The 26,081-nt window shown below is 39.9% G+C and overlaps 1 protein-coding gene across 1 annotated transcript; it reads left to right on the forward strand.

The window, feature by feature from the left end:
• The first annotated feature begins 628 nt into the window (after positions 1 to 628).
• Positions 629 to 24,044, forward strand: LOC117399388 (histamine H3 receptor). Its single transcript, XM_033998500.2, has 3 exons — positions 629 to 1,402; positions 11,672 to 11,838; positions 21,623 to 24,044. Exons 1-3 carry the CDS (start codon positions 1,063 to 1,065, stop codon positions 22,478 to 22,480), a joined length of 1,365 nt encoding a protein of 454 aa, XP_033854391.2. The 5' UTR covers positions 629 to 1,062; the 3' UTR covers positions 22,481 to 24,044.
• The last annotated feature ends 2,037 nt before the right edge of the window (positions 24,045 to 26,081 follow it).

Below are 26,081 nucleotides of genomic sequence, written 5' to 3' on the forward strand. Positions count from 1 at the left end.
CAGGTATAGAACCACACAGTTTCAAGAGATACACGTCCAGTTTTGGCATAAAGCTTACAGTGATGTGTTAGGATAGTGTAACAAATCTAATTAATCTATGGAACAGTGCATTTAATGTATGCAACATTGTTTTGACTCCTATAGTCTACATGAAACAACCTGCAGACAGACCCCAGTTTAAATGTACGTTTTAATAACATTTAGTGTGGCTTTAATGTGGTACTGTAGTTGAAAGTGTAGGATCTTACCATAGCCTCATCCATTTTGAAATCATTGTTTCCATTATAGATCTGAATGTAGCTCTCAGTCAGTCTTAATTTCCCTTAAATCCAAGCAACATACATGTTTTAAAATCTATTCATAAAACAGCCCTTTCTTAACAAACCATTCTTGTTTCCATCTGATTATTTGGTTAAGTTGATGCAACAGTGCAATAATCACCATTTAAATGAACTGTACTTGTATATATTTTAGAAACGTCCATATACAAAAAAAAAAAAAAAAATGCACCGGGTACTAATCTGCCAGACTGACGAGATAAATAGTCAAAAAGGAAAGCAGAACAAGCAGAGAGGAGAATAGCCTGCTGGAGAAGGAGGACAATTGCAAATCCCACTTCACAAAAAAGAAAAGCAGCGTTGCTTTAAGGCTAGAGACCGTCATCACATCAGCAGCTTGGCTTTGTGACAGCACAGCTCTTCTGCACAGGGGCTCGCTTTATTTTATTTTTCGGGTAACAGATACTTGGTTGTGTAAACGTTCTACCTGCACAACTTCAACTGCAACCTGTGCAACGTATAAGGAAGAATTTCCGTGAATGTAAAACCGCACAGGTGCATCAAGTTAGTCGGCGAAATGTGAAATATGAAATACTTAGAAAGGGTAGATTTTTCGTAAGTTATGCGAAGAACTTTGTGGTTTTCCTGGATATTGGCTTATTAAATACTTTGTTATATATTTTTTTTATCCTGAAGATGACTGTTTTACTTTATTGTGAAAGAAAACTCTAAGCCTGAACAGACAACTTAAACAGTGCAGTGGAGTCAACGCGCAAGGTGTTTCATGCACCCCGTGACAAACTGTTTGAATTTACGAACAGCAAACTATGTTTTGACATTTAAAGGCATTTCTTTTAATGAAATTACAATGGGAGAGAGTTTCACTGGTTTTAACATAAGCACGATGTCTTCCGCTGTCGGTGATTCCTCGAAGGTAAACGGGGATACAGCAGCTTCGTTCTCTGGCTGTATCACGGTGATATTGGCTGTCCTTATGGTCATATTGGTTACAGTCACAGTGTTGGGGAATGCTCTGGTTATTCTGGCTTTTATTGTGGATAAGAGCCTTAGAAACCAAAGCAATTACTTCTTCCTTAATTTGGCAATTTCAGACTTCTTAGTAGGTAAGTCACTTATTGTCTGTGGTGTACATATTTTCCTAGTCCCATTTGCTTAATTTTGTGTTGGTATCTACTGTACAATATATATATATATATATATATATATATATATATATATATATATATATATATATATATATATATATATATATATATATATATTTCATGCAGTGCAATGGGTGGGTGACGTGCAAAACGTTAAGGTATACCAGGAGGGAGAGACTAAAATGCATGTTGATGTATTGAAGGCGTAATTTCTTGAGACCAAACAGAACTGGACCATCTGATTTGGGGAAACCGATGCACCTTCCTCCCGTGGAACGTGTTCCGCTTGTTCGGTCGAACAGCACGGTCTGCTCGGGTCTTCCACACGGTGAAACATGGCGGTGGCCGCAGGTGCAGTTAGGTCCAAAAATTTTGCATCAACTAAAATTTTAGGATTGAGACATAATTTAGAAAAAAATAAATATATGAACATAATCAAAGAAACTACAAAATGACATTGCGACACCGTATCATAAATCATAACAGTAGTGCAGTATTTCATGTTAGATTTTGAAATGTCAAATCTTTCAATTTTAGTCAGTTTTTCGTTAAGTATATGGAAAACTACAAAGCGGTATTGTATGTAATTCAATATGTTAACGTAACATTATTCAGCAGGTTTCATTCGACTTTATGAAGCAAAATTAGTTAATTTTATAGGGTGTTGCACTCACTGGTCGTAGCTGTACTGTTGATTCTGTGTAATCTAAGATAAAGATCAACTGTACTTGCAATACTGACAAACTACAGTAGCCTCTATTTACGACGGGCTGTACTGTATTGCGAGATTTCTTTATATATATATATATATATATATATATATATATATATATATATATATATATATATATATATCACCCATAGTAATATTATTAATATTTAGTTTATTACATATTGTGGAGAACCTCAGTTCACTTCTCACAGGCGGAGGCGTGAACCCGAGCCCTCCTGTTTTGAAGCATAGCGCCGATACTGTTGTACAAAAGAGCCGCGCTCATTTGCAGGAGCAGATGTCGGGCTTATGTCTTCATGTTTAGATTGTGTCACCCACCAGCACTGACCCCTATCCCCGTGCAGGCTGCAATATAATATAAATACTACTTGGAACTTTTTGACTGAAAAAAAAAATCATTATAAAGCACAAACAACATAACCAAATCACGGTCAGCTATGATGCAAGAACAGAAAAATAGAACAAATTTCGTGAAAAGACTAAAAAACTTCCATTTCTGCATCGAAAAAGCTGGACGTGTCTGAGTCTGTTTGCCTCACGAAATTCTGCCTTTAGTAGTTTTGTGGTCGGACAAACGCTGTACATAAATTTATATAGGTAATAGTGAAAATTAAAAAAAAGGGAAAGTTTAACTTCTTGCTATTAATGCTTTTTAAAAATACTTTCATCTCATATCTTAATAAAACTTTGTTTTTTTGGTTTTATCTATTGTAGATTTATTTTTATGCTTTTAGTTTACATTTATCATGAATTTGAAACTCCAGTTATAGAAATGTCTCTAAATTGTCTAATATAGACAAATCTCAGTTATAGCTAAAGAAAACAGAATACTAAAGTATACAACAATCATTAATACTTGTATAAAATCAGAATTTGATTATATTATACACAAATACAGCGTCTATAGAGGCTAGGGGCCTCGATTTTCATGACGTCGCTAAGTAGTGTTGCAATCGCAAAGGTTGTTGGGCATGATTTTTGGAGCTCAAAGGAATGCAATTTTGGAAACATGCCTTGCGCTGTCTTTTAGGTCTAGCACTAGCGCCAGTGTTGCATAAGTTTTGATGCGTGGTGTCATTAACATTTCATTGTGAAGTGATTTTGATACGGCACAAACCCGGAGCTGGGTGCTGCACAGTGGTGTGTCGTCTATGTATGCAACGCCGACACCTACCAGCCCTGACCCCAACCAGCCCTGACCCCTACCAGCCCTGACCCCTAGCCTCACTTTCTGGTGGCCGTGCACTGGAAAACATAGGTAAGGCATGTAACTGTAGAATTGACTCCTCCTTGACTGAACACTGAGTGGTGCGCAAACTCTTGACCTCAAAATCAAAATGGAAAACTCTGTGAAAAGTTTGTTGACTAATCCGTTTAGTGCAATAGACGTTTCAACAAAAACAGAAATTATAAAAACAAAATTGCAAGTATTAAGTACTTCCAGAAAAGCAGGAAAAGAGTTATTTTAATGACGCGGTGTACAGTTGTGAATGGATCTGTGGTATCAGGTTTACTGAATCGCTATTAGTAGACTACATTATAAGAAAATGTTTTTATCTGTCATCTAAAAGTTGTTGCATGCCTTGCTAAAAAGTCACCGCATGTCACTGGTGCTGCGTTTGCATTTTGAAAGAGACGTCTCAGGCAGGCTTATTCAGAGCGCAATCATCGCCGCCGGGGGTAGAAGGAAGTGAAACGTGGAGAAACAAGAGAAGAGGAACATAAAGACAAAACGTAAGTATATATACATATCTATATTTGTATTTTATAAATCGAATATTTATTCATTTTGTGTTTGTTTGTTTTTAGAGAGAATTAAATATACATCAGCATTCCTGCATCGAAGGGAGAGAAGAAGGAGATACCACAATAGTTTTCCGAACGCACGTCTCTTTTTTACTCTCATATCTGCAGGCAGATCTGCAACAAGATATGGGAAGATATAACTCATTGCTACACCAACTTGTTTGCCACTGGTTCCTTTGAGAGCACTGTAGGTGCTTCTGCAGGTATTAGCCAGTGCTACAGTATGTTACGGCAGCTTTAGTGAAGCGAGCAGGGCATTGTATTTGTGGCTTACGACATCATTTGCAACCGAAGGTATATCGAACCATCACCTCTGGTCAATCTGTCTTTGAGCACACATTTGTATGTTAAAAATGCCTTTTAGATGTTTGGCTCAGTCAGGTAGTACACTACAATACAGTCCTCAGGTCATCGATTTCTTTCGTGGCATGTTGTGTTTTTCACAATATTGCCATATGAAATGGATGTCGTATTGACCTTCCAGAGGACACAAGCTTTCAAGGAATATGAGGCTTTTAGGGAACACTGGGTGACAGTCCAGTTGCCGCTACTGCGAGACAGATCAGGGAGCACCTTTTTATATATATATTGATTTAAATTGTGTACCATAATAGCATGCCCCCCCAACTGTACCTGACGGCAGAGGCGGGAGCAGCAGGTAGTCTCCCCCAGGTGGTGGAGGCCGGAGCAGCAGGTAGTCTCCCTCTATCACTGGGGACTGGTGCGCTCTCCTTCGGTCGCAGGGGACTGATGCAGCTCTCCCTTGGCCGCTACGGACTGGTTCGGCTCTCCTTCGGTCGCTAGGGACTGGTGTGGCTCTTCTTGAGTCGCTGGGGACTGGTGCGGCTGTGGCGTGGACGTGCCTACTGCTAGTGGAGCTCCTGATGGGATTAGAAGCTTATATCTGCAGCCAGGTAGTTGCATACCATGTCTGTGATGGCTGGGAGGGATGCTGGGCGATGTTGGTCTTCGCAGGCTTCACATCGCTGGCCCACAGCAGGTCGATCACCATCAGGATGGTCTCCATAAGGTCCACCTTAGGGTTCAGCAGCCAGTCCCATATCTCAATCGAGGGCGTTGGATGGTCGTGCATGCTGGACTCTCAGTCTCCTCCCTTGTGAGCGCTTGGAGCTTGTGCCGGCTTCTTCCCCTTCTTTCGGGGACGGCCGCTTCTCCTCTTTTTTTTCTTCGTGCCTGGTGCCTCACTTAGCCCCATTCCGGCAGCCCCTTCCACCTCCTGGTGTGGGGTGTGGTAGTCGGGTGATACATGCCTGACTTCCCTGATGTTAAAGCACCACTCCTCCCCTTTTAGTCAGGTGAAACAGACATCCATTTCCTGGTCCATCTTCTCCACTCTCAAAAAAAACCCCACAAAAAATCCTCTTAAAAAAACCCACTGTGTACCTGGAGTAGTGTTCCTGGCCCGTGTAATGTGAAGGCGGTGTTTCCCACTTCTTGACACCATATCTCACGGATAGCTTGTGTGGTGACATCACAGACCAGGAAATGCAGAGACAACGGTCTGGTGAGTGAAGCGCTGATGCATGGATTTATCAAACAAAATGATTTAATCAAACAAAACACTGAGACCCCAAAATAAACGGCACGATGGCCAAAAGAAACAAAAATGAACCCTAACCCCAAAACAAATATAGCAATTGTTTTTACTTTTATATTTTAGATTTCTCCAAACTTTGAACTCACCTGTGCTACATATATATAGCATCCTCAACTCCCTGTTAAGCATATTTAAACCGACTGTTGCGTGATCAAGGAGCTGTCACCAACTCCTTATAGCACTTGGTGTCACTGATGGCCTTTGTGCTGGCTGTCGATGTAACAGAGGTGTCTGTCTTCCTCCACCCTCTCTGTTAAATGGGCTACAAATGAAACAGCAAACAAAACAAAGAACAAACATTTTGGCTGTGTATGTTTTTGTTTGGTTACTATATAAATTAATTACAGCATCAATAAAACATGTACATTGGGCTCTATTCATTATTAATTGTTGTTTTTGTAGTTTTGCAATACCCCATCGCACATGCTTTTACTATGCATTTATTAAATTAAATAGACAATTAACATTTTTGAGAATATTTTTTAATGAATTGTATAGGTTTGCAATGAGGGATTGAAATATAGAAGCCAGTTACACAGTTAAGTGCAGCCAGCACAAGTTTGAAATAGCCTAACAATTGTTTACATTTTTTTCAGTGGTTTGACACAGTTTAAATAACATTAATTGTATATATATATATATATATATATATATATATATATATATATATATATATATATATATATATATATATATATATATATATATATAAACAAATGATTATTAACATTATTAATACAGGTTAAAAAAAATACAAAACAACGCCACTATCGGTTATGTGTTAGTATAAAGAGACAAAAAGAGTAAATATGTAAAGCATATTAGACATACTCACACGCATATGTATGGTTTAATTACCATTATATATTGTAAATAAACCATATTTTATGAATTTATATGTACTGTAAAGGTTATGTATTTAATCACAGGCAGATCAATGTAACGTAAAGCATCCAGAGGTGATAAATAACAAAAGCAATACAAACAAGTATAAACATTACGATTAAATACCAATAAAAAACTAAAAAATATGTTTTTGTTTTTACTCTGTTGACTCTTAAGGCCTCTACAAATCGCAAGCGAATGTGTAAAATGTGTAAAATAAAACATGTATTTTTTATATGAGACGTTCACATTGTCTTCGATGCGACGGATGACACTAAAACGACACAGAAGCGATGCGAAAAAAATATGAGTGTGTCTATTTTTGCGATTTTGTCGCGCGGCAGGTAGGGAACTGACCAATGAGGAGCAGCTTTCCTTTTGTGCCTTCAGTAAACAATAGCGGAAGAAAAGGTCATTCTTGCAGCATCAAAATACCCAGAGCTGTACAATATAAAGGACACAACAATTATAGACACGGCAATGATGGAAAACATCGGGCAGTCTATTGCCAGGGAACTGGATATAGCTGATTTGTATGATTCGTTTACCTTTACTGATATAAGTATTCTGAAAAGCTATTATGTATTCTACATTTTTATTAGCTGACTAACATGTGTGTTTTTTTCCAGCTGATGATACAGTCAGAGGAGAGTCGCCTATCACATCGTGCGTGCCTGTCAAACAGTAAAAACTAAAATATATTTGTGTGTTTTTTTTATTAGTGTTTAATTGTAATGTTGATTCTTTTCTTGCCTTTGTTATTTATCATCTCTGGATGCTTTACATCACATTGATCTGCATGTGATCAATGTAATGTATCATAACCTTTACAGTAAAAACAAATAAAACATAAACTATGGTTTATTATTATATCTATCTATCTATCTATCTATCTATCTATCTATATATATATATATATATATATATATATATATATATATATATATATATATATATATATATATATATATACACACACACACACAGAGTACTCCCTCGCTATAAGGCTCTCGGTTATAACGCGCCACAGATATACCGCTCCTACAGCATGTCCCCCTATTCCCAATACTAGTGATTCATGCAATATTTCTACAGTAAATACAGTACCGGTGTTGTTAAAACTCTAAACAACTTCTAAGTCTAACTTTTTCTGTCTCTTCCTTTTGATACAGTATCTGAACTGAAGAAAAGCTGCGCTAGCACTTTATAACACAGACATCTTATTCAGCATTAGTTTTATAACTAAATAAATAGTAGGCCTATTACGTAGTTATCTTTCCTAATGTATTTACTTTTTTGCTGCGAGAGGAGCTGCGGCTTTCTCCGGGAGTCGAGACGCTTCAGCTTCGCTTCAGCCCCGCTCCGGCAGCCGAACCCTTGGGCGAGCCCATTCCTCTTCCACTCGCTCGACCCGCTCTCTTTCTCGCACTTGGTTTGCTTGTCTGTCGCTTTGAACTGAACTCCCGACCACTGTTTAGCCAGGCTACTTATAGTTTAAAAACTGCTCATTACAATGATCCACAAGTGGGAATGTTACCTTTTTTCTTTTGTAAAAAATATAGCGTTAATTACATGCTTCACTATACGTGCATTATAGAGAAGGAGTTATTTTATTTTGTATTTTAGTCAGATGTGTGTTGTGATGTGTCCCGCAGCACCCCCCCCCCCCCCCCCCCCCCCCCCCCCCCCATTTATAACGCTCTTCAGTTATAACACTTATATTGTGCGTGTCCCGAGACCCGCATTATAGCGAGGGAGCACTGTATATATATATATATATATATATATATATATATATATATATATATATATAAGTGAAAGATGTTACTCACTCGGGTTCGTTTGCCCTTTTAAAAACGGGACCCAGACACAAGAATTGGGAGTTTTCAGCACTTTCACGCAGGATTGATTAAATTCATAAAATAAAACAAAACAAATGAAACAGAAACAAAAACCTAACTCCCACACGGAGTACAAACTGAACTTATGCGTTTCTCTAAACTACCAAACTGGACAGTTTTTTTTTTCTGTTGTCACACACACACACAAAGGTTTTCCACACTACCTTTGAGGAACTCCACAGATCTCTTGACAACCAACAGCCTCACTCTTCACCTAGACTGGAGACTGCCCAGAACAAACATTTCTGATCTCCTATATACCTGCCTGCTAATCACAGGTAGGTGATAACCATTACAGACTGGAGCCAGTTGACTCTCATGCTGGCTACCTCCTGTGGCATCCTGGGGGATGTAGTCTTTTGGCCCCTCCTGGACTACATTTTTTTTTTCTCTCCCCCCCCCCCCCCCCCCCAGTCTGTCACAGATCCTCCCTCAAGTCCCAACTTCGCCCTCTTCCTTGGGCACACTTGAGGGAGGGTCAGTTCCTCTTCCGGTGCCACCAGGTAGGACAGGGGTGACTGGAGCGATGGCCAGGGAACAGAAGGATGCAGCAGCGGGCAAAGGTTTGCAACTGGAGACTGGCGCAGCAATGTCCGATCACCCAGGAGGAGCGAAGCAGCAAACGGGGAGCATTAGCGACGTCTGGCAGCAACCCAGCGACGTATTGGTGTTCAGGGAGAGCGGAGTAGGGAACCAGGGGAAGAACTGTGGCCGATGGTGCAGACTCCAGGTCTAGGGTGTCCAGGAGCAAGGGGCAAGGGACCATACCCAGTGGCACTGGACCAGATCGCTGGGGTGGTGGTCAGGGCTGTGGTGGTGGTGGGCTCCTCACCTTTTCCCCCCTCTCTGTAGCTGGTGGTGGTACCTCTCGCTCCGTCGGCTGCCCTTCTCACTCAGTAGGCTGCCCCTCTCGCTTCGGTGCCGTACACACCTCTCTCGCCAGCACCCGCTGTAGTTCCGAAGGCTCCGGTTCTGGCAGCCCCCGCTCTTGTCTCCATCTCCGGTTGTCTTCATTCATCTCTGCTGTATTTCTGTTGATCTTTTTTTTATTTTATTTATTTTAAACCTGTGCTGGGTCTGTAGGGCTTGCTACGCCCTCCACCTCCACTCATAACAACAAGATAAAATGGCTGAACTACAAAAGAAAGAAAAAACTTTAGGTATGAACTTCAAAAACATTTTATGTTATTTAGTTATTTACTTATGCTGTATCAGCTATATTTAAACAAAATACTGTAAAGCCATAAATATTTGCATCCAAAATATTTGGCGAATCATACCATATTTTGAACATGTCAGTTATTAGTGTTATTTGTTTTAATCCGAAGGTCATCTGAGTTTTCTAGTGTCATAACAGAAAGAATGTAAAACTTTTCCATTTCAATCTATACTTTTTTTATTATTGTATCAAACAATTAACATGTTCAAGTGTATTTTGCTGTCTGTTGGGTATTGTACCCTAATATAGTAATACAGTCTCTGACAAAAGTATTGGCACCCAATATATCAGGAGTTATTAGCCCTTTGCAGTCCATTTATTAAGTGCGTGTCAGGTCCAATTTTTTTTCACACTCGCAGTTATTTTTAGACGTGCTGTTTAAAAGTATTTTTTTTCCACAGTCAAACAGGCATCTCCAGCCCCGCCCCACCCTTTCGTTCGCTATAGCTTTCACCTATGCTAAGAAATAAATAATAATAATAGTCATACATACCGATCAATCATCTCCTGATCACTCGTTTTATCACCAAACTCCTCAATAATGCGATCCAAGTCATTATTTTATTACTATAACATCTCAAAAAAGCTCTGCAAATGTCTGTGATATTCTCTGTGTGCTGATGCAGTATCAGCCAGCTTGTTTCCTTATGACCGCCCCTATCTGATGCCAGGGGCAACTATGACTAATCATGAGATACGCCCTTTTTTTTTGTTTTTGTTTTCGACTTGTCTCGGCTCCTGTCGCTCCCATTGAATGGTTTTCTCGGCTTTTTCCGGAGAAAAAACAACTAGAAACCCATTTTTTGCGTTTTTTTGATGGACCGGTTAGGAATAATTGCAATGTCGGACCAGGTCCGACATAGGACCGCAAAGGCTTAAGGGGGTTTGGTACACTCTTCAAAATAAAAGTAAACCAACATAAGTATCTTGATTCACGTTTTGTTTTCAATACCAAGTGACTTATTTACCCCTTTAAAAAAAAAAAAAGATTAAAATGTAAGACCACTGATCCCAGAGGGTTTTTTTATGTTATGTACTTGCTGCAAAATTGTAATTTGGTTTTAAATCCTGTTGTGTGCTTTGGCATGGTCAGACCGGGAAGATCATTTTGCTTTTTGTTATATAAAAAGTGGTTAAAGTTTAGTAAATGCTTGTCCTTAATCTGTTACCTTGAGTCATGGTATAATAAGCGTAGGGTGCCAATACTTTTCTCTGTGACTAACTAGTTCAGTGTTATACTTGCAAAACTAATATCAGGAGAAATCATTTCAATATTTTAATCAGCTGTTTAATTTTTCTTGAACTTAGTTGTGTAAAGCCAATGCCTATTTCCCAGGAGAAAATAATCAATAATATATTTTTGAATTATTTATTTATTTTGTATTAAAAAAACAAGAAAACTTGGCAAAGAAAACTTGTGATTTCCTGTTGGTTCCCCAGTGGTGTTATTCGTTTTTAACAGTAATTTGGTGAAGTTAGTACAAGAAAGTTAGGGAAGTTAGTTGATCGATAACTTTTTGACCAGAACTTTTTTTTTCTTTTTTTTTTTTTTTTTTTACATGAGCAAATTTGCTCCGTCTGCCTGAACTGGTTCAAACCATAATACACAAAACTGCTCAAAAAAGTCGTTAACATCTACATAAAACATCAACTTCCTTGTTTATACAGCCATATTTTACTAAATGTTTCTCCCTTATCTTAAATATATGCGATCTTCTGGCTTAATTAGCCAAAATTCTGTGTGTAAAATGGCGATTCTGATTCAAACAAGAAAAAACATCCACTAGTAAATTGACTGTGAAGGGCCTCACAAGAATTAAATACAAAACTTGACCCCTGACCTCTTCGGTGTCTTGTATTTCTTTCGAACAGTCAAAAACCGAGATAGTGTTTGTTGCTTAGATTACATCATGTTTGAACGAACTAGATGGGTTTGAGAACAGTATTGATAAAACAAAGTGTTTAGAACTGGAAGTTGAACTGTATTTCATGAATTAGAACAACAAGATTTTTTTTTTTTTTTATTAGTAAGTGCTGTTTTTCTTTTTTTTCTTTTTTTTTATAGGTGCCTTCTGCATCCCAGTATACATCCCTTATATACTGACTGGGCGATGGATGTTTGGGAGAGGCCTTTGCAAGCTCTGGTTGGTGATGGATTACCTCCTATGTACTGCTTCAGTCTTCAATATAGTCCTGATAAGCTATGACCGCTTCCTTTCTGTTACTAGAGCTGTAAGTCTGATCTTGTTGTCATTATCTTTAAAATGTTGTCTTTTGAAATTGTATGCTCTGTTACCTCTGTTACATGTTATTACCTTTTCACTTACGGTATAATAAAACAACCTGGGTTGTAGACTTAACTAGGTACTGTACTAGGTATAATTGTTGGGCCCTATAACGTTTGAAGGCATTATTTATTTTTTATTTTTTTTAAATTTAGGACTGTTTATTTAATGATTACAGTAAGTTTGCAGCCCATTTAACCCTTTCAACTATTTAAGAACATGTGGATAGCTATAACAACCAAAGGTTGTACATAATTGATTTTAAATTCCGAATAAGACCTCCAAATTAATCTTCTGTAACCTGGTGATTTGTAATTAAAATAACTACGATTAACTCTATACTGAACCAGGGGTCTCAAAGGAAGATTATACTGCAATGGTCCAGTATTTAGACATTGGCATTACCATAGTGCCTTCTGTAAAATCTATAAGGAATATAGCCATTCTTATATACATTTACTGATTGCTGCATGGTACGTGTTGCTTAGCAACAATTACGTGTTGCTTAGCAACAATTACTGAAGACTTCAAGCTTTGAAACGTGCTATGATGTAGCCGTATGTATAGAGGGTGCATTCAACTCACAAAATAGAGCCTTTTTCTTGTCCTGGCTGCTGGAAAGCAATGTGAATTTACAACGTAAATGAAAAGTCTTATTTCATGGATTTCATTTTATTGTTAACACGATATTCATCTTCTCATTCATCTCCATGGTCGTGTTAGATTCCCATCATACAGTATCTATTTGTAGTTTTATATAATCCTCAGTACTGTACCTCTACCTTTCTGTTTTGGGGTGTGTTGATTGGCCAGGCTGTATTTGCAATTTGCACACTTTTCTTCAGGGACATAGTTTGAAACCATTCAGCAAACTACCATCTGTGTCAATGACAGCTGGACTCTCTGTTCACTCCGAATTGGTGAATTGGTTTCAAATAAAAAAATATGAGCTATGCTTTGTGGTTAATATAAATGTCCACAAAGGATATCAAATAAAAAAAAAGTATATTGTTGAATAATAATACCTTTGTTCTCATCCCACAATCCAACAGCCTATGCTCAATTGGCTGGTAAAGTACTGTACATGCACACATACAGTATTAGTTAATAATATTAAGTAATAATAATAATAATAATAATAATAATAATAATAATAATATTATTTCATGTCTGAAGACTGCAATGACCACCAAATGATCAATAAAACCAATAGGTCATCTTTTTTGGAGGACAATGTGTGAAAAAAGTTTCACAACATTCTTTTATCAGACTACTATGTGGATTTCACTAAGCATTTAATATGAGCTGACTGAAACCCCAGTGCATGCATTTATCACATCACATCTTGATTACTGAGCCGCTAGTGGAGCTCCCTGATATAGGACTTAGTATGCTACAGACAGTGCACATCACTTCTGGTATTGATATAAACAGTACTAACCTCATGCAACCTTTTCCGATTGTTGTACTCAGCACCAGTTCTGCCACTTTCAGCGTAAAAAAATGTAGTCTGTTAAGTTGGCTGAGCAGAGGTGCTGGAACAGTTTTTATAATGGGGGTGCTGAAAGCCATTGAACAAAACTGTAACCCCTGTATATGATGGAAACCATGCAAAGCTGCCGCACCCTCAGTACCCCTAGTTCCAGCGCCCCTGTGGCTGAGTGTATTTTGTTTTCAGGACAAGATTTACTATGCAGGCTAAGTAGTTATGTTTTAAGAAAGAAACCTGAACATATGATGATTAATATTGATCGGTCCCTGCTACAAAGCTAGGGCAGTAAAGTGATAGCCTCAAAAGTTTTTCATCACCTAGAAGGAGTGAGACATAATTAAAAAAAAAAAAAAAAAAATACATGATCATAATTTTAATATTTTATTTAACATTGTTTCACGGGGCAGGAGCCAGGGCTGTGATAGGAAGGGAATGTTTTTGCAGCTTAGGAATGGAGCCTCTAGAACAGGGGAGAGAGAAAAGGACAGGCCAGACTGAGAGAGCTTTCCCTATGGAGTTGAGGCTAGCCATATCGGCTTCCTGGCCCCTGAAAATACAGTCCTCTGACTTCTCGGAGAGTCATTATAGGCGAAGCCTCGCAACTGGGTCCCAGTTACCGACCAAGTTCGACCCTCAGAGGACGGAACGGCTCATACGAAGCCTTGAAATAAGGAACAAAAGAGAATCTGAAGGAACACAATTATTGTTAATTATGGGACTCGAGCACTAAGAGTATGAGGGTAACGTCCCCTCTGACCCCACGAAGAACCTGTGGAGTTACTGGAACTGTAGGTCGGGGAGTTGAGACTCACTATCCCCCCAAAAGATGGACCACTGGCTCCCCTCTGAACCTACACCTGCAAAGACAAACAAAGACCGCGTGCCAATGTATAACATAAAAGCAAGAACAGACAAATAATGACAAACAAAAGTACCTAAAATAGATGGTTTAAGGGAAGGAGTTATGTGTCGGCCATGTGTTGGCATAGAGGAAAACCCCTCTCTGGTGGTCCTGGCAGAGAGGGCGTCCCCACTCCGGGCATGCTAGGTATAGACTGGTGTGCTACCGTGATATCGGATGGCAGCAATCGGATGTAGGAGTTGACTGCTGAAGAGGACCAGCGCCCTATGGTCTTGATCAGGTGATGGCTGATGCGGGCTCTGGCTGCTGAAGATGCTGTGCCAATCCTGAAGGAGTGTATGGTGTAGAATTGGGGAGAAAGACCTGCACTGGTGACAAGAGCAGAGAGGTGAGAAGAGAACCAGGGTCTGGTAATTATATTTTTGGAGCAATCAATGAAGAGGAGGTCTAAGGAACTGAATGGTCTTTTAATAAATATGAACTTAATTAGATTGGAGAAAGGGCAGAGAGGAGAGTCTGCCTTTGATATTTGGATTAATTGACCTTGGCAGAGTTGGTCTGTCTTGGATGCTCTTAGGAACAGAATGTAATGTTGATCTGGAGCTAGAGAGAAGTCGCAGAAGCGGATGCCTGTGGCTGAGAAACTGGATGATGAGGGGACTGTGAATTCTGAACTTTTCAAAAATCCAATGAAGGCGGTTAGGCACATTGCTTCCATGACAATGTTGTCGAATGGATTGAAACATTCTGACCTGAGAATTGATATCAGGGTTTTGGGGATATCGTGGTTATGGGAAGTCTGGAAGGAGATGCAGGGGGGAGGATCTTGGTGATTCCTTGGAGTGTCAGACGTACTGCTAGGATGGAGGGTAGGCGAAGGGATGGACATGCTGCGGAAGTGGAATTGAATTCCTGAAATGTAGGTTTTTATAGAGGTTGGAGATAAATGCAGTGTGTCCAGAGCGTGAACGATGAAAGCTATGATCCAGTTTTCATTAAAGGGGGTGGGGGATATCCTGATCTGAGCACTGAAGGTGCAAAAAGTTGCCCAGCCTGTTGCGTAAGAGGAGCGGGTGGATGGACAGAGGGCTGCTAACATATAGGTTCTTGCCAATAGGAGGAGGTTGAAGAGGGTTGGGTTAAATTGAAGATGAGCTGCTGGAACAGCGGGACTTGGAGGGGGGATGGAACTGCTGCTGGAACCAGGCTGCGGAACTTGACTACCTATAGATAAAGCGTCAGCTGCATTATTGTAGATGCCTGGAAGATGGCGAGCTTGGATAATCAAATTATATCAAATTATGGGAAACTGATATCCAGGCTAAATGGTGAAGTAGTTGCATGATGGGGGGCGGGGGGGGGGGGGGGGGTGATCTGCCTTTATTGATGATGTGCACGGTTGACACGGTTGACCCCCCCCCCCCCCCCCGAATCCTATGGATGAAGCGTCAGTAAATAGAGATAGATCATGAGGGGCTGAGGTGAAATCATTGTAGAATAACAAGAGGCCGTTCCAGTATTGCAGCAAAGTGGACCACATTCTGATATCTTTCCTTGCTTCTGAGGATATTTTGACATGAGAATTCAGGTTTTTTTGCTGCTGAGGCGAGCGTGAGAAGGTGAGATTTGAATGTTCTGCCTTGGGGAATACTGCGAATTGCGAAGTTGACAGGTTGCGTTTAGAGATTGATTTTGATACTTAGAAATTGTTAATGAGCTGACGAATGTGCTCCAGTTTGTCGAGTGGGAGGCTGGCTTCGAATGTGATGGTATCCAGGGTGATTCCGAGGAATTCTAGTCGGGTTGCTGGGCCAATGGTTTTATCTTCAGAGAGTGGCACACCTACTGAAGAAAACAGATCGCAGATTGCCGATTGCTTAAGCAGGGAGGGTTCAAAGGGGGGAATATAAGAAGAAAGTCGCCTTGGTATGTGTTGAGAAGGATCCAGCAGACGGCTTCGGACAAGGTGTCGAATATTTTAGGGCTGCTGCGGCAGCAGAAGGTAAGTTGGGTGGTGAAATAGTATTTAACATTCCAGCAGATCCAGAACAGGTGGTAGAGGGAGAGATGGATAGGCATGACTTTAAAAGCTTCTGAAATATCCACTTTTGCGAGCCAGGCACCTTGGCCTGCTGTTTTAATGGATTTAATAGTGTCAGAAACTGTAATGTAATGAAGGAAGAATTGATCGTGGGGGATTAGGGCATTGAGATTGGAAGTGGAACTGCCTCTTGGGGAGGAAAGATCAATGATTAGGTGTTTTTTTCCCAATATTTTGCTATTCCGGAGGGGCTAATCCTGAAGATGGAGAACGGTGGAGCTGGGAAGGGGCCGGCCATGAATCCTTTGTCCACCTCGGCTTGAATTAGAGACTCTTCCAGAATATTTAATGGGACGGCCATATTTGTCTTTAGGATCGGTCGGGGGGAGAAAGGCAAGAATTGGAGGTGAGATGCGGTTGCTGAATCTCGGGGGGTGGTGGTTGATGTGGATGGGGTTGCCATTGCCATTGCCACTTTTGGGCACAGGTCAGATGAGTGCGCAGTGGATGCGTATACCCTGCATGCGTTCACCCTGACATAGCTGAAAATGCGATATTGGGGGCTGACCAATCAACAATATGATTATCGTTGGCCAAGATAGCGGTTGCTTTTGCAGAGAAGGTTTTGTGGTATTCATAGAACATGGTGCTGAAGTGGATACTGTAGCCAGGTTGTACCTTGGAAGGCTGACAGATGGGACCGGGGCCGGAGCCGAAGCTCCCTGGGCTGGAGCGAGAAAAGAAGCTGCGGAAACGGAATATGCGGTGAAGGTGGGGGCGGAGATTGGCACATGAGAGGCGGAAGGAGGAACTGCAACAGTGCTGGAGTGATTGTCTTTTCCATCTAAATGAGAAGTGATTGCAGACAAGACATTTGCAAACTGCAGCATAAAGTGCTTCATATCATCCATGATTTTTTGGTGCCGCTCTGCCATAGTGTCCAGCTGAAGGTAGCTGCTGGGCTTCTGCTATACTTGCAGGTGGCTCTGGGGTGGTGACGTATGCAGCTGGAGCTGGTGCTGCTGAGCGAGCAGGGGCGGGGCGGTGAGTGGAGAAAATCGGCTCTGCTGACAGACTAGCACAAAAATTGAAATAATGTGGTATGATCGCTTCCGGATCGGATTAGGATCCTTTTATCAAATAAAGCTTATAATAATCTAGTGACGGGCCAGTCCTTAAAGAAGAGCTGGGCAGAGAAGGAATCCTGCCGGCGTTTCCTTTTGGAACAACGCGGCTTGGAATGCTCTGGGTGAAGGGATGAAGCAATGGAAGGAGATGCCGCTGGAGGGATCGGGATGTTCTGTGGATTCTCGGGGTCGGAAGAAGAAGAGGTAAGTAAATCCATGTTCGGTGTTGGGCCCGGTCTTGGTTCGATAATAAGACAGGTAGTCGTGCTGCAAGGTCAAAGTCGTATGAAAAAGCTGGATCGGGTAGTCAAAGGTTCAGGAGTCGAAAATGGAGTCAGGGAAGTCAGACAGGCAAGGTTCATTCACGATAATCAATTTAATATTCTCTCTCTCTCTCTCTCTCTCTGTATACGGGCAAAAAGCAAACACAAAAGAAAGAGCAGGGCTGTGACTGGGTTTAACCCTTAGCGGTCCATTTATTCAGCGCTTCTCAGGCGCATCAGATACAATTTATTTTCACACGTGCAGTTTATTTTAGACACGCTGTTTAAAAGTATTTTTTTCACAGTAAAACAGGTTTAAAAGGCTCTGCATATCAACAGGACACTCAGTACTGCATCTCCAGCCCCGCCCCACCCCTTGTTCGCTGTATTTTTCACATACCTCTTCATAGTCAGCAGTGTGGAGTAGTAGGGCAGCAGTGTGGAGTAGGTTAGGGCTCTGGACTCTTGACCGGAGGGTCATGGGTTCAATCCCAGGTGGGGGACACTGCTGCTGTACCCTTCAGCAAGGTACTTTGCCTAGATTGCTCCAGTAAAAACCCAACCGTATAAATGGGTAATTGTATGTAAAAATAATGTGATATCTTGTAACAATTGTAAGTCGCTCTGGATAAGGGCAATAAATAAATAATAATAATAATAGTTGTGCATACTGATAAATCATCTCTTGATCACTCGTTTTATTTTCCAAACTCCTCAGTAATGCGATCCAAATCCTTATTTTATTACTATAACATCTCAAAAAACTCTGCAAATGTCTGTGGTATTCTTTGAGCGCTGGATGCAGAAGCAGTTATCTTGTTTGTTTATGTCCGTGTTATCTCTGTGGTGCAGGGTCTATGTGTATTGCTCAAATCCACCCCCTTTTTTTCGGCTTCTCTCGGCTCCTATTGGTCTCACTCGGCCATTGAAAGGTTTTCCCAGCTTTTTCCGGAGAAAAAACGACTAGAGACCTGTGCTTGACGTCTTTTTGATGATGTCGAACAGGGCCCAACATCGGACCAGAAAAGGAAAATTGTAATGTCGGACCTGGTCCGACATAGGACCACAAAGGGTTAAATAGGGAGTCTATGATGATAGGCAGGTGAAATTAAGAAGGGGCAAAGCCCTGGCTCACGCCGCCTGAACTCCACTAAAGTTAACATGTAATCAAAGAAACTACAAAATTATATCGCAAAAGTCTACCAGAAGCCATAATAGTAGTAGTATTTGTCAGTACCGGTATATGGAAAACTACAAAACGATATGTAATTCAACTTAACATTATTCAGCAGGTTTCATTCGACTTTATGAAGGAAAATGAATTATTTCTTTAGGGTATCAATGCTGTATAGGGATATTAATGTGACACAAAAATGGATACAGCAGCATTACATAGAAACCAAAGCTTTAACGAATATGAAATTGAATGGGGCCTTGTTTCTTTTGATTTCTTGCTCTCTAATTTCAATAGAAAACCATAGGCTCCCAAACAAGATCACTTGAGCAAGATTTAAGGAGAAACACTAGGGCACTTTAAAAGAGGGATTCTGTTCAACATTACTGCAAATTAAAGGACGTGAGTGACCTCACAGTAACTTACTTGTATTGAATTTGTTTTATTTTATATGATATCATTATTATATTTATTTTATTACATATGCTTTTTGTGTGGTGTATGTTTACTCGTTTGTACATTTTTGAATGAGTAACTTTTATGACTCATTACAGATATGTCTAATGTTTCAAGATCTGACGTTTGAGAGTAGTTGTTGCACTGCAGTCAACCTAATTTAGTGATTAGTGCGGAAACTCTTTTTTGAAAGAATTTTGAACTTTTGCATTGCCGTAGAGACTCTACTTTCATTATATATATATATATATATATATATATATATATATATATATATATATATATATATATATATATATATATTAGTGCTGGGACAAATATCTGAATATTCGAACAAATATTTTTTGACATGTATTCGGATACAAAAATCAGATGTTCGTATTTGCTACAAATGACAAAAATACCTTGCACTTATTTACCGCCTCACCAGAATTTGTGCGACTGTTTCAAAAAATGGCAAATGAAAAAGAGCTCTGTGTGATATGTGAGATTATATATATATATATATATATATATATATATATATATATAAAACACAGAATCATCTTTTGAGTCTCTACTTAAAAGTTTTAGACAGCAAAAATAGACAACAAACCAGATTATCCGCACGCACCATTAGTGATCTCTATGGAAAGCCATCTGGGACAAAAATGCGTTGTGATGCTTTAGAGTGAGCCAGAATCTCATGGGACAGAAAAAAGACAAGCACGTCATTCTGAAATGCCTCGCTTAAAAAGTACCCAACTTCCTGAAAATGTTGTGTAGTGATTTTTATATAGCTTGTATATATACTGAGCATCAAAAGAAACGTATCACTTATATTTGGATAAAATTCACTAGATGTGATCAAAAAATGACAAACACTGTTTTAGAGCAGGTGCAGTGACTTTTTATTGTGCTGAATAACAACTGACATGCTGCAAAATGATCTGTCGATCTTGGGCAGGTGTTGTGACTCTTGTTCTCCCAGTTCATGGTCTGTCATTGACAGAGTGTGTCTGGTTATACCGTCTCGGCAGATTTGAAATTGCTGGCTGTGAGCACCCAAGATGGCGAGCCACAGTACGCTGCCCTAGTCCAGCCTCCAACATGCCGATTGCACGAAGGCGCTGCTCTCTTGACTGACGTGGCATATTGTTTTTTCTGTGATTTTCTTTATTGCTTTTATTCAAGCTTGCAATTCAACAGCTGAAATCACTCCATATGTAGTGTTCAATCAACTGTCTCACTAATTAGGTGATTAAGTGCATAGCTTCAGTCATAGTCACTCAGCGTGTCATGGTCAAGGATGAATGATCGATTAAAAAGAAACCAAAAACATTACCAATACTGGTAAACAGTAAAACAAACTGGCGCACTCACTAATAATGAAAACCAAAGGCGAAAGAAAAAAGGAAAATAAAACACAGTAATAAAGCTACAAAACAAAAGTGCTGCTTACGCAGTGCCCCCACTGCCGCTAAGCCGGTCAGAATGGGCTTCCGACCTACGCTCAGTTATCCTATACACTGGGGTGGCCAGAGTTCCCCGTACAGCTAAACACGACCCCTGGGGTCCGTAATTATTTATTTTATTTTTCTTTAAATTATTTTAAGGCAGGCTGTCTCCCCCAGCCGGGCTTGTGTGGTCCTTGTTTTACACTGACGTCTTCTGTCAGTGTCACTGCATATTCCCAAACATGGCCACACAAATGCACAACCAAGCGCAGTTCTTATGGGCCAAGCAATCTCCCAAGGCCCATCTCTCAGCCACTCAGAGAGAAAGCCCACACACCCTCTTCCCCACCTCTCTGTGTCATTGCCATGACTGACAGGCGGATCCTATGAGACTGCTGCCCTCTTCCTGCAGTACCACGCATGTGCCATAGTTAGTCCAGATCTCCCCTGTTACAAACATAATAACTGCATTAAACAAATAAGCATTACATGTAGGCCCACCTTAAATTACGTGTTCTATTATTATTATTTATTAATCCTGAGAGTCACTTTCATCGCTGTCATTACGCTCAAGCTCCTCCTCATCTTCCTCAGCTTCAATGGCAATGACAGAGACCCAGCGTTTAATAGAGACGTGTTTATTTACAATATTTGCCAGCAGACCCGGCGCGTATTGGAGACTCAGCAATGAATTGAAGTTTTATGATATACTCCAAAATATACTGAATATGTATTTGTCATTTGTACAGGAGGGGCGTGGTTTTCAAATCTGAATTCACACAAAAAGCCAAGTTTTTTCAATTGAGCTTCCTTACTATGTTTGCAACATTTTTATATTTGACTTTCTTTCTTTCTTTCTTTCTTTCTTTTTAAACTATAGGTTACATACAGAGCCCAGCAAGCGACGACCAAGCATGCTATTACCAAGATGGTTGCTGTGTGGGTGTTAGCATTTCTCCTTTATGGTCCTGCTATAATCTTCTGGGAGTTTATTGTAGGAAAAAGCAATGTTCCCTGGGAAGAATGCTACGCTGAGTTCTACCACACTTGGTATTTCCTGCTTAGTGCATCAACATTTGAGTTTTTTGCACCTTTCATCAGTGTGACCTTTTTCAACTTGAGTATCTACCTGAACATCAGGAAAAGAAACCAAAACAAATTAAACTCAATGAAAGAAGGAAACGGCCACTTGCGAAGCCGACAAGATGCAGAGCAGCTGGGTTCAGTGTTCTTTGTGAAAACAAGAAAAACTTCTCAGAGCGCGCCAGTGGCTGATGTTGTGGTGATAGAAGAGGAGGACAGACCTTCCTCCAGCTGCCCCAGCAACACCTCCTTTGCATTAAAAAAGAAGAGGGGGTCATGCACTTTAAAGTGCATAAATGTCAACGCTTCGACATCAGATGGTCGGTTCGACACTGTGTCACAGAAACTCACCCCACATTTCAGACTGTCCAGGGATAAGAAAATTGCAAAGTCTCTCGCCATCATAGTGTGCATTTTTGGCATATGTTGGGCTCCTTATACGCTGTTGATGATCATACGAGCAGCCTGCAGTGGACGCTGCGTGCAGTACCACTGGTACGAAATCACCTTTTGGCTCTTGTGGCTGAATTCAGCCATTAACCCGTTTCTGTATCCTCTCTGTCACAGCAGTTTTAGAAGAGCCTTTGCAAAGATACTGTGCCCAAAACGACAGTCTATACAGCCTCAAATTGAATCACAATCCTGTCAACACTAGAAAATATAAATTACCAGACCAACTGCATTCTGAACCACTAAACAAATGATCAGACCAACTGCATTGGGAACCACTATACAAACCATGGCAGCTTAGTGTTTTTCGAAATGTTGGCCAACAGTATCTTGAAACAGTGGGAAAGATTATTATTATTTATTTCTCAGCAGACGCCCTTATCCAGGGCGACTTACAATTGTTACAAGATATCACATTATTTTTTACATACAATTACCCATTTATACAGTTGGGTTTTTTTTTTTACTGGAGCAATCTAGGTAAAGTACCTTGCTCAAGGGTATAGCAGCAGTGTCCCCCACCAGGAATTGAACCCTCCAGTCAAGAGTCCAGAGCCCTAACCACTACTCCACACTGCTCCACACAAAAGATATGGTGTATGTTTTGTTTGTCATACAACCTTGTACTTGTGTCTCACTGTACTGCTTGCTAATAATCTAAAGTAACTCCAGCATTTGAATGTTGCCATTTCTTGGTCAAATGCAGTTTTAATAAGAAAATACATAATTGTGTTATACAGTATCATTTGTAATTATATTGTTTGTTTTATTAAATATGTTCTATTAAATTGAATGTATTTTGCACAGATGTGTTTTACAATAATGGTAGCTTGTAAAAATATATTACACTATGTAACACAATTTTTGTTCCTGGGTAGTAAGTGTTATTTCCTAATTGCTTATGCCTCAAAAGTATAGAAAATGGCTATTATTCCCCACAAACTTTGCTTTTGTGACCAGGACAGTGATATTTTGAAATTTACCTATTTCCAATGAGAAAACGGGCGGATTTGTGTCTTTTCGTTCACATAAAGTCAGAAAAAAACAACATATGAATCCAAATTAACATGTATTTATACTAAAATAATACAAAAATGACTACAAAAGATTTAGAAGTGAGTAGTTTTTCGAGATTTACTATTATACTGTAAATCACTTTCACAAATCAGCCCCCAAATGTAGTCTCCCATCATGTTCTCGTTATACTGTCCTTGGTAGCAGCGTTCAAAGTCCAGTATATCCTGGTGGAAGCGCTCGCCTTGCTCCTCCGAGTACGCTCCCATGTTCTCCTTGAATTTATCAAGATGAGCATCAAGGATATGGACTTTGAGGGACATCCTACAGCCCATTGTGCCGTAGTTCTTCAACCAGCTCCACATGATGGGAGACTACATTTGGGGAACCAGGAACCAAAAAAAAATAAAAAATTGATATCACAGTGTTATCACAGACAAAAAAAAACCCAAAACATTGTAACACGTAAGTTGGTTATGATCAGTTTTTTTTTTTTTTTATCAATTCCTTCAGCTGTTTTTGTCATACAAATAACGAATACATTTGTGCAGCCAAGGGAACAGGACATTCCATTATTACACACGTTTTTTTTTTTTTACTTTGACAAATAAGCTGAATAAAGTGTTTTTGCATCACTCAGACTAATGTATTATACAATTAGACACAATGTAGAAATAAAACAATGTATTAAGAGACATTCAACTTTTTAATGTATTATTTTCCTGTTACTCCCATTGTTACCTTTGTCGGCTGGAAGTGGCAAATCATCACATCTGCGTAGAACTGCAGCTCATGGTTTTCGAATCTGACATTATTTAATCAACATGTTGGCTTCAAAGTGACTGAGATGTTTGGCAGCATTTTAAAATAGATTCTGATGAGGAAACACTTTTAATTTAAAATGTCATCTAGATTTATGTCTGCAAAAATACTGAAGTCAGGCCTGCCCCCAGCCCCCAAAAAACATGGTTTAATATGCTGGTTTATTAGAACTTGTAACTGACATATATATGACTCTATGAATTCAATAAATATGCAGCAACAAAGTACTGTAATCATCTTCCAGATATCTGCGCTAAGACTCCAAGCGGTAGGCTAAAACCCCTGAATCCAGGTGCTTAGTAAGCACCATTTTCCTCAAATTACTATTAAGTTTTTGTCCACACAGCATCCCATTCGCCAAATTATCATTTAGAGATATCTCGAAATGAATTGCAGATATCTTAAACTGTCTTGATTTCGAGATATCTCAAACTCATTTCAAGATATCTCAAATTCAATTTGAGATATCTCAAATTCAATTCGAGATATCTCAAATTCAATTCGAGATATCTCAAATTCAATTCTAGATATCTCAAATTCAATTCAAGATATCTCAAATTGACTTCCTGTCCTGTTTGAGATATCTCGAATCGAATTTGAGATATCTTCAAATTGACTTCCTGTGAAAATGCTTTATGTTTTGAATGGACTTCCGGCCCATTTTAAGATATCTCAAACTAGACAGGAAGTCAATTTGAGATATCTCTAATTGAATTTGAGATATCTTGAAAGCAGGTTTAATTTGATATATCTGTAATTGAATTTGAGATATTTTGAAATACATTTGAGATATCTCATTTAAAGCTCAAATTACAGATATTTCGAAACAGAGCTTTAAGTGAGATATCTGAAATTAATTTTTAGATATCTCAAATTCAATTTGAGGTATCTCGAATCTCGAATTGACTTCCTGTCCAGTATGAGATATCTCAAAATGACTTCCTGTCAGGGGCTCCCGAGTGGTGCATCCAGTAAAAGCACTCGCTAGAGTGCAGGATGTGTTCTATAGTCTGGATGTCGCGAGTTTGAATCCAGGCTATTCCACAGCCAACCGTGGACGGGAGCTCCCAGGGGGCGGTGCCAATTGGCAGAGCGTCGCCCGGGGGGAGGGAGGGTTAGGTCGGCCAGGGTGTCCTCGGCTCACCGCGCACCAGCGACCCCTGTAGTCTGGCTGGGCGCCTGCGGGCTTGCCTGTAAGCTGCCCAGAGCTGCGTTGTCCTCCGACGCTGTAGCTCTGAGGCGGCTGCACGGTGAGTCTGCAGAGTGTAAAGAAGCGGGCAGCTGACGGCACACGCTTCGGAGGACAGCGTGTGTTCATCTTCGCCCCTCCCGAGTCAGCGCAGGGGTGGTAGCGGTGAGCTGAGGCTAAAAATAATTGGGCATTACAAATTTGGGAGAAAGTAATAAAAACTAATTGGAAACAACTAAATTTATAAAAAAAGAAAGAAAAAAAAGACTTCCTGTCCAGTTTACTGCTTATTCCAGTTTTACAGTGATTTTACTAACATTTTATTTTCTTTCAATACCTTTGCATTTGGCTGTTCTATTTAATTTAGGTCTACACTACAGTTGGTCTACACAGAGTCATTTAAAAGACGTGATAGACTCAACAATTATGTTTTTTAACTAAAAAATGTCCTGCTTCATCTTGTTACTTCTGAGTGTTTGCATGTGCCTGTTCATACTAGCAACAGCACCTTTCATCAATAAACCGTTTTAGAAACCTACAAAAAAAACAGCCATTGACATCTGAACACCCAGATTAAGTATGAAAATGCGGTTATCCCTACTGAGAGCTGTCAGAATCAACCAGGTAAGTTTTACTATATTCAAATTCTTAAGAGATGTTAATATGAACCATCTACATGCAGAAAAGTGCGTGATGACTGATGAGCTCCGGAAAATGCTACCAACTTAGCGGTGAGACTGCCTATGTTTTTTCATTCTACAAAATGAAAAATGTTGGATTC

This window comes from Acipenser ruthenus, chromosome 4, assembly GCF_902713425.1.
Source record: "Acipenser ruthenus chromosome 4, fAciRut3.2 maternal haplotype, whole genome shotgun sequence".
Lineage (NCBI taxonomy): Eukaryota > Metazoa > Chordata > Actinopteri > Acipenseriformes > Acipenseridae > Acipenser > Acipenser ruthenus.

Bases quoted from the DNA above. Each gene is read 5' to 3' on its own strand.
- LOC117399388 (XM_033998500.2), top strand. From the start codon at position 1,063: ATGCACCCCGTGACAAACTGTTTGAATTTACGAACAGCAAACTATGTT. The intron at 1,403-11,671 runs GTAAGTCACTTA...TTTTTTTTATAG, and splicing joins AATTTCAGACTTCTTAGTAG to GTGCCTTCTGCATCCCAGTA. The intron at 11,839-21,622 runs GTAAGTCTGATC...TTTAAACTATAG, and splicing joins TCCTTTCTGTTACTAGAGCT to GTTACATACAGAGCCCAGCA.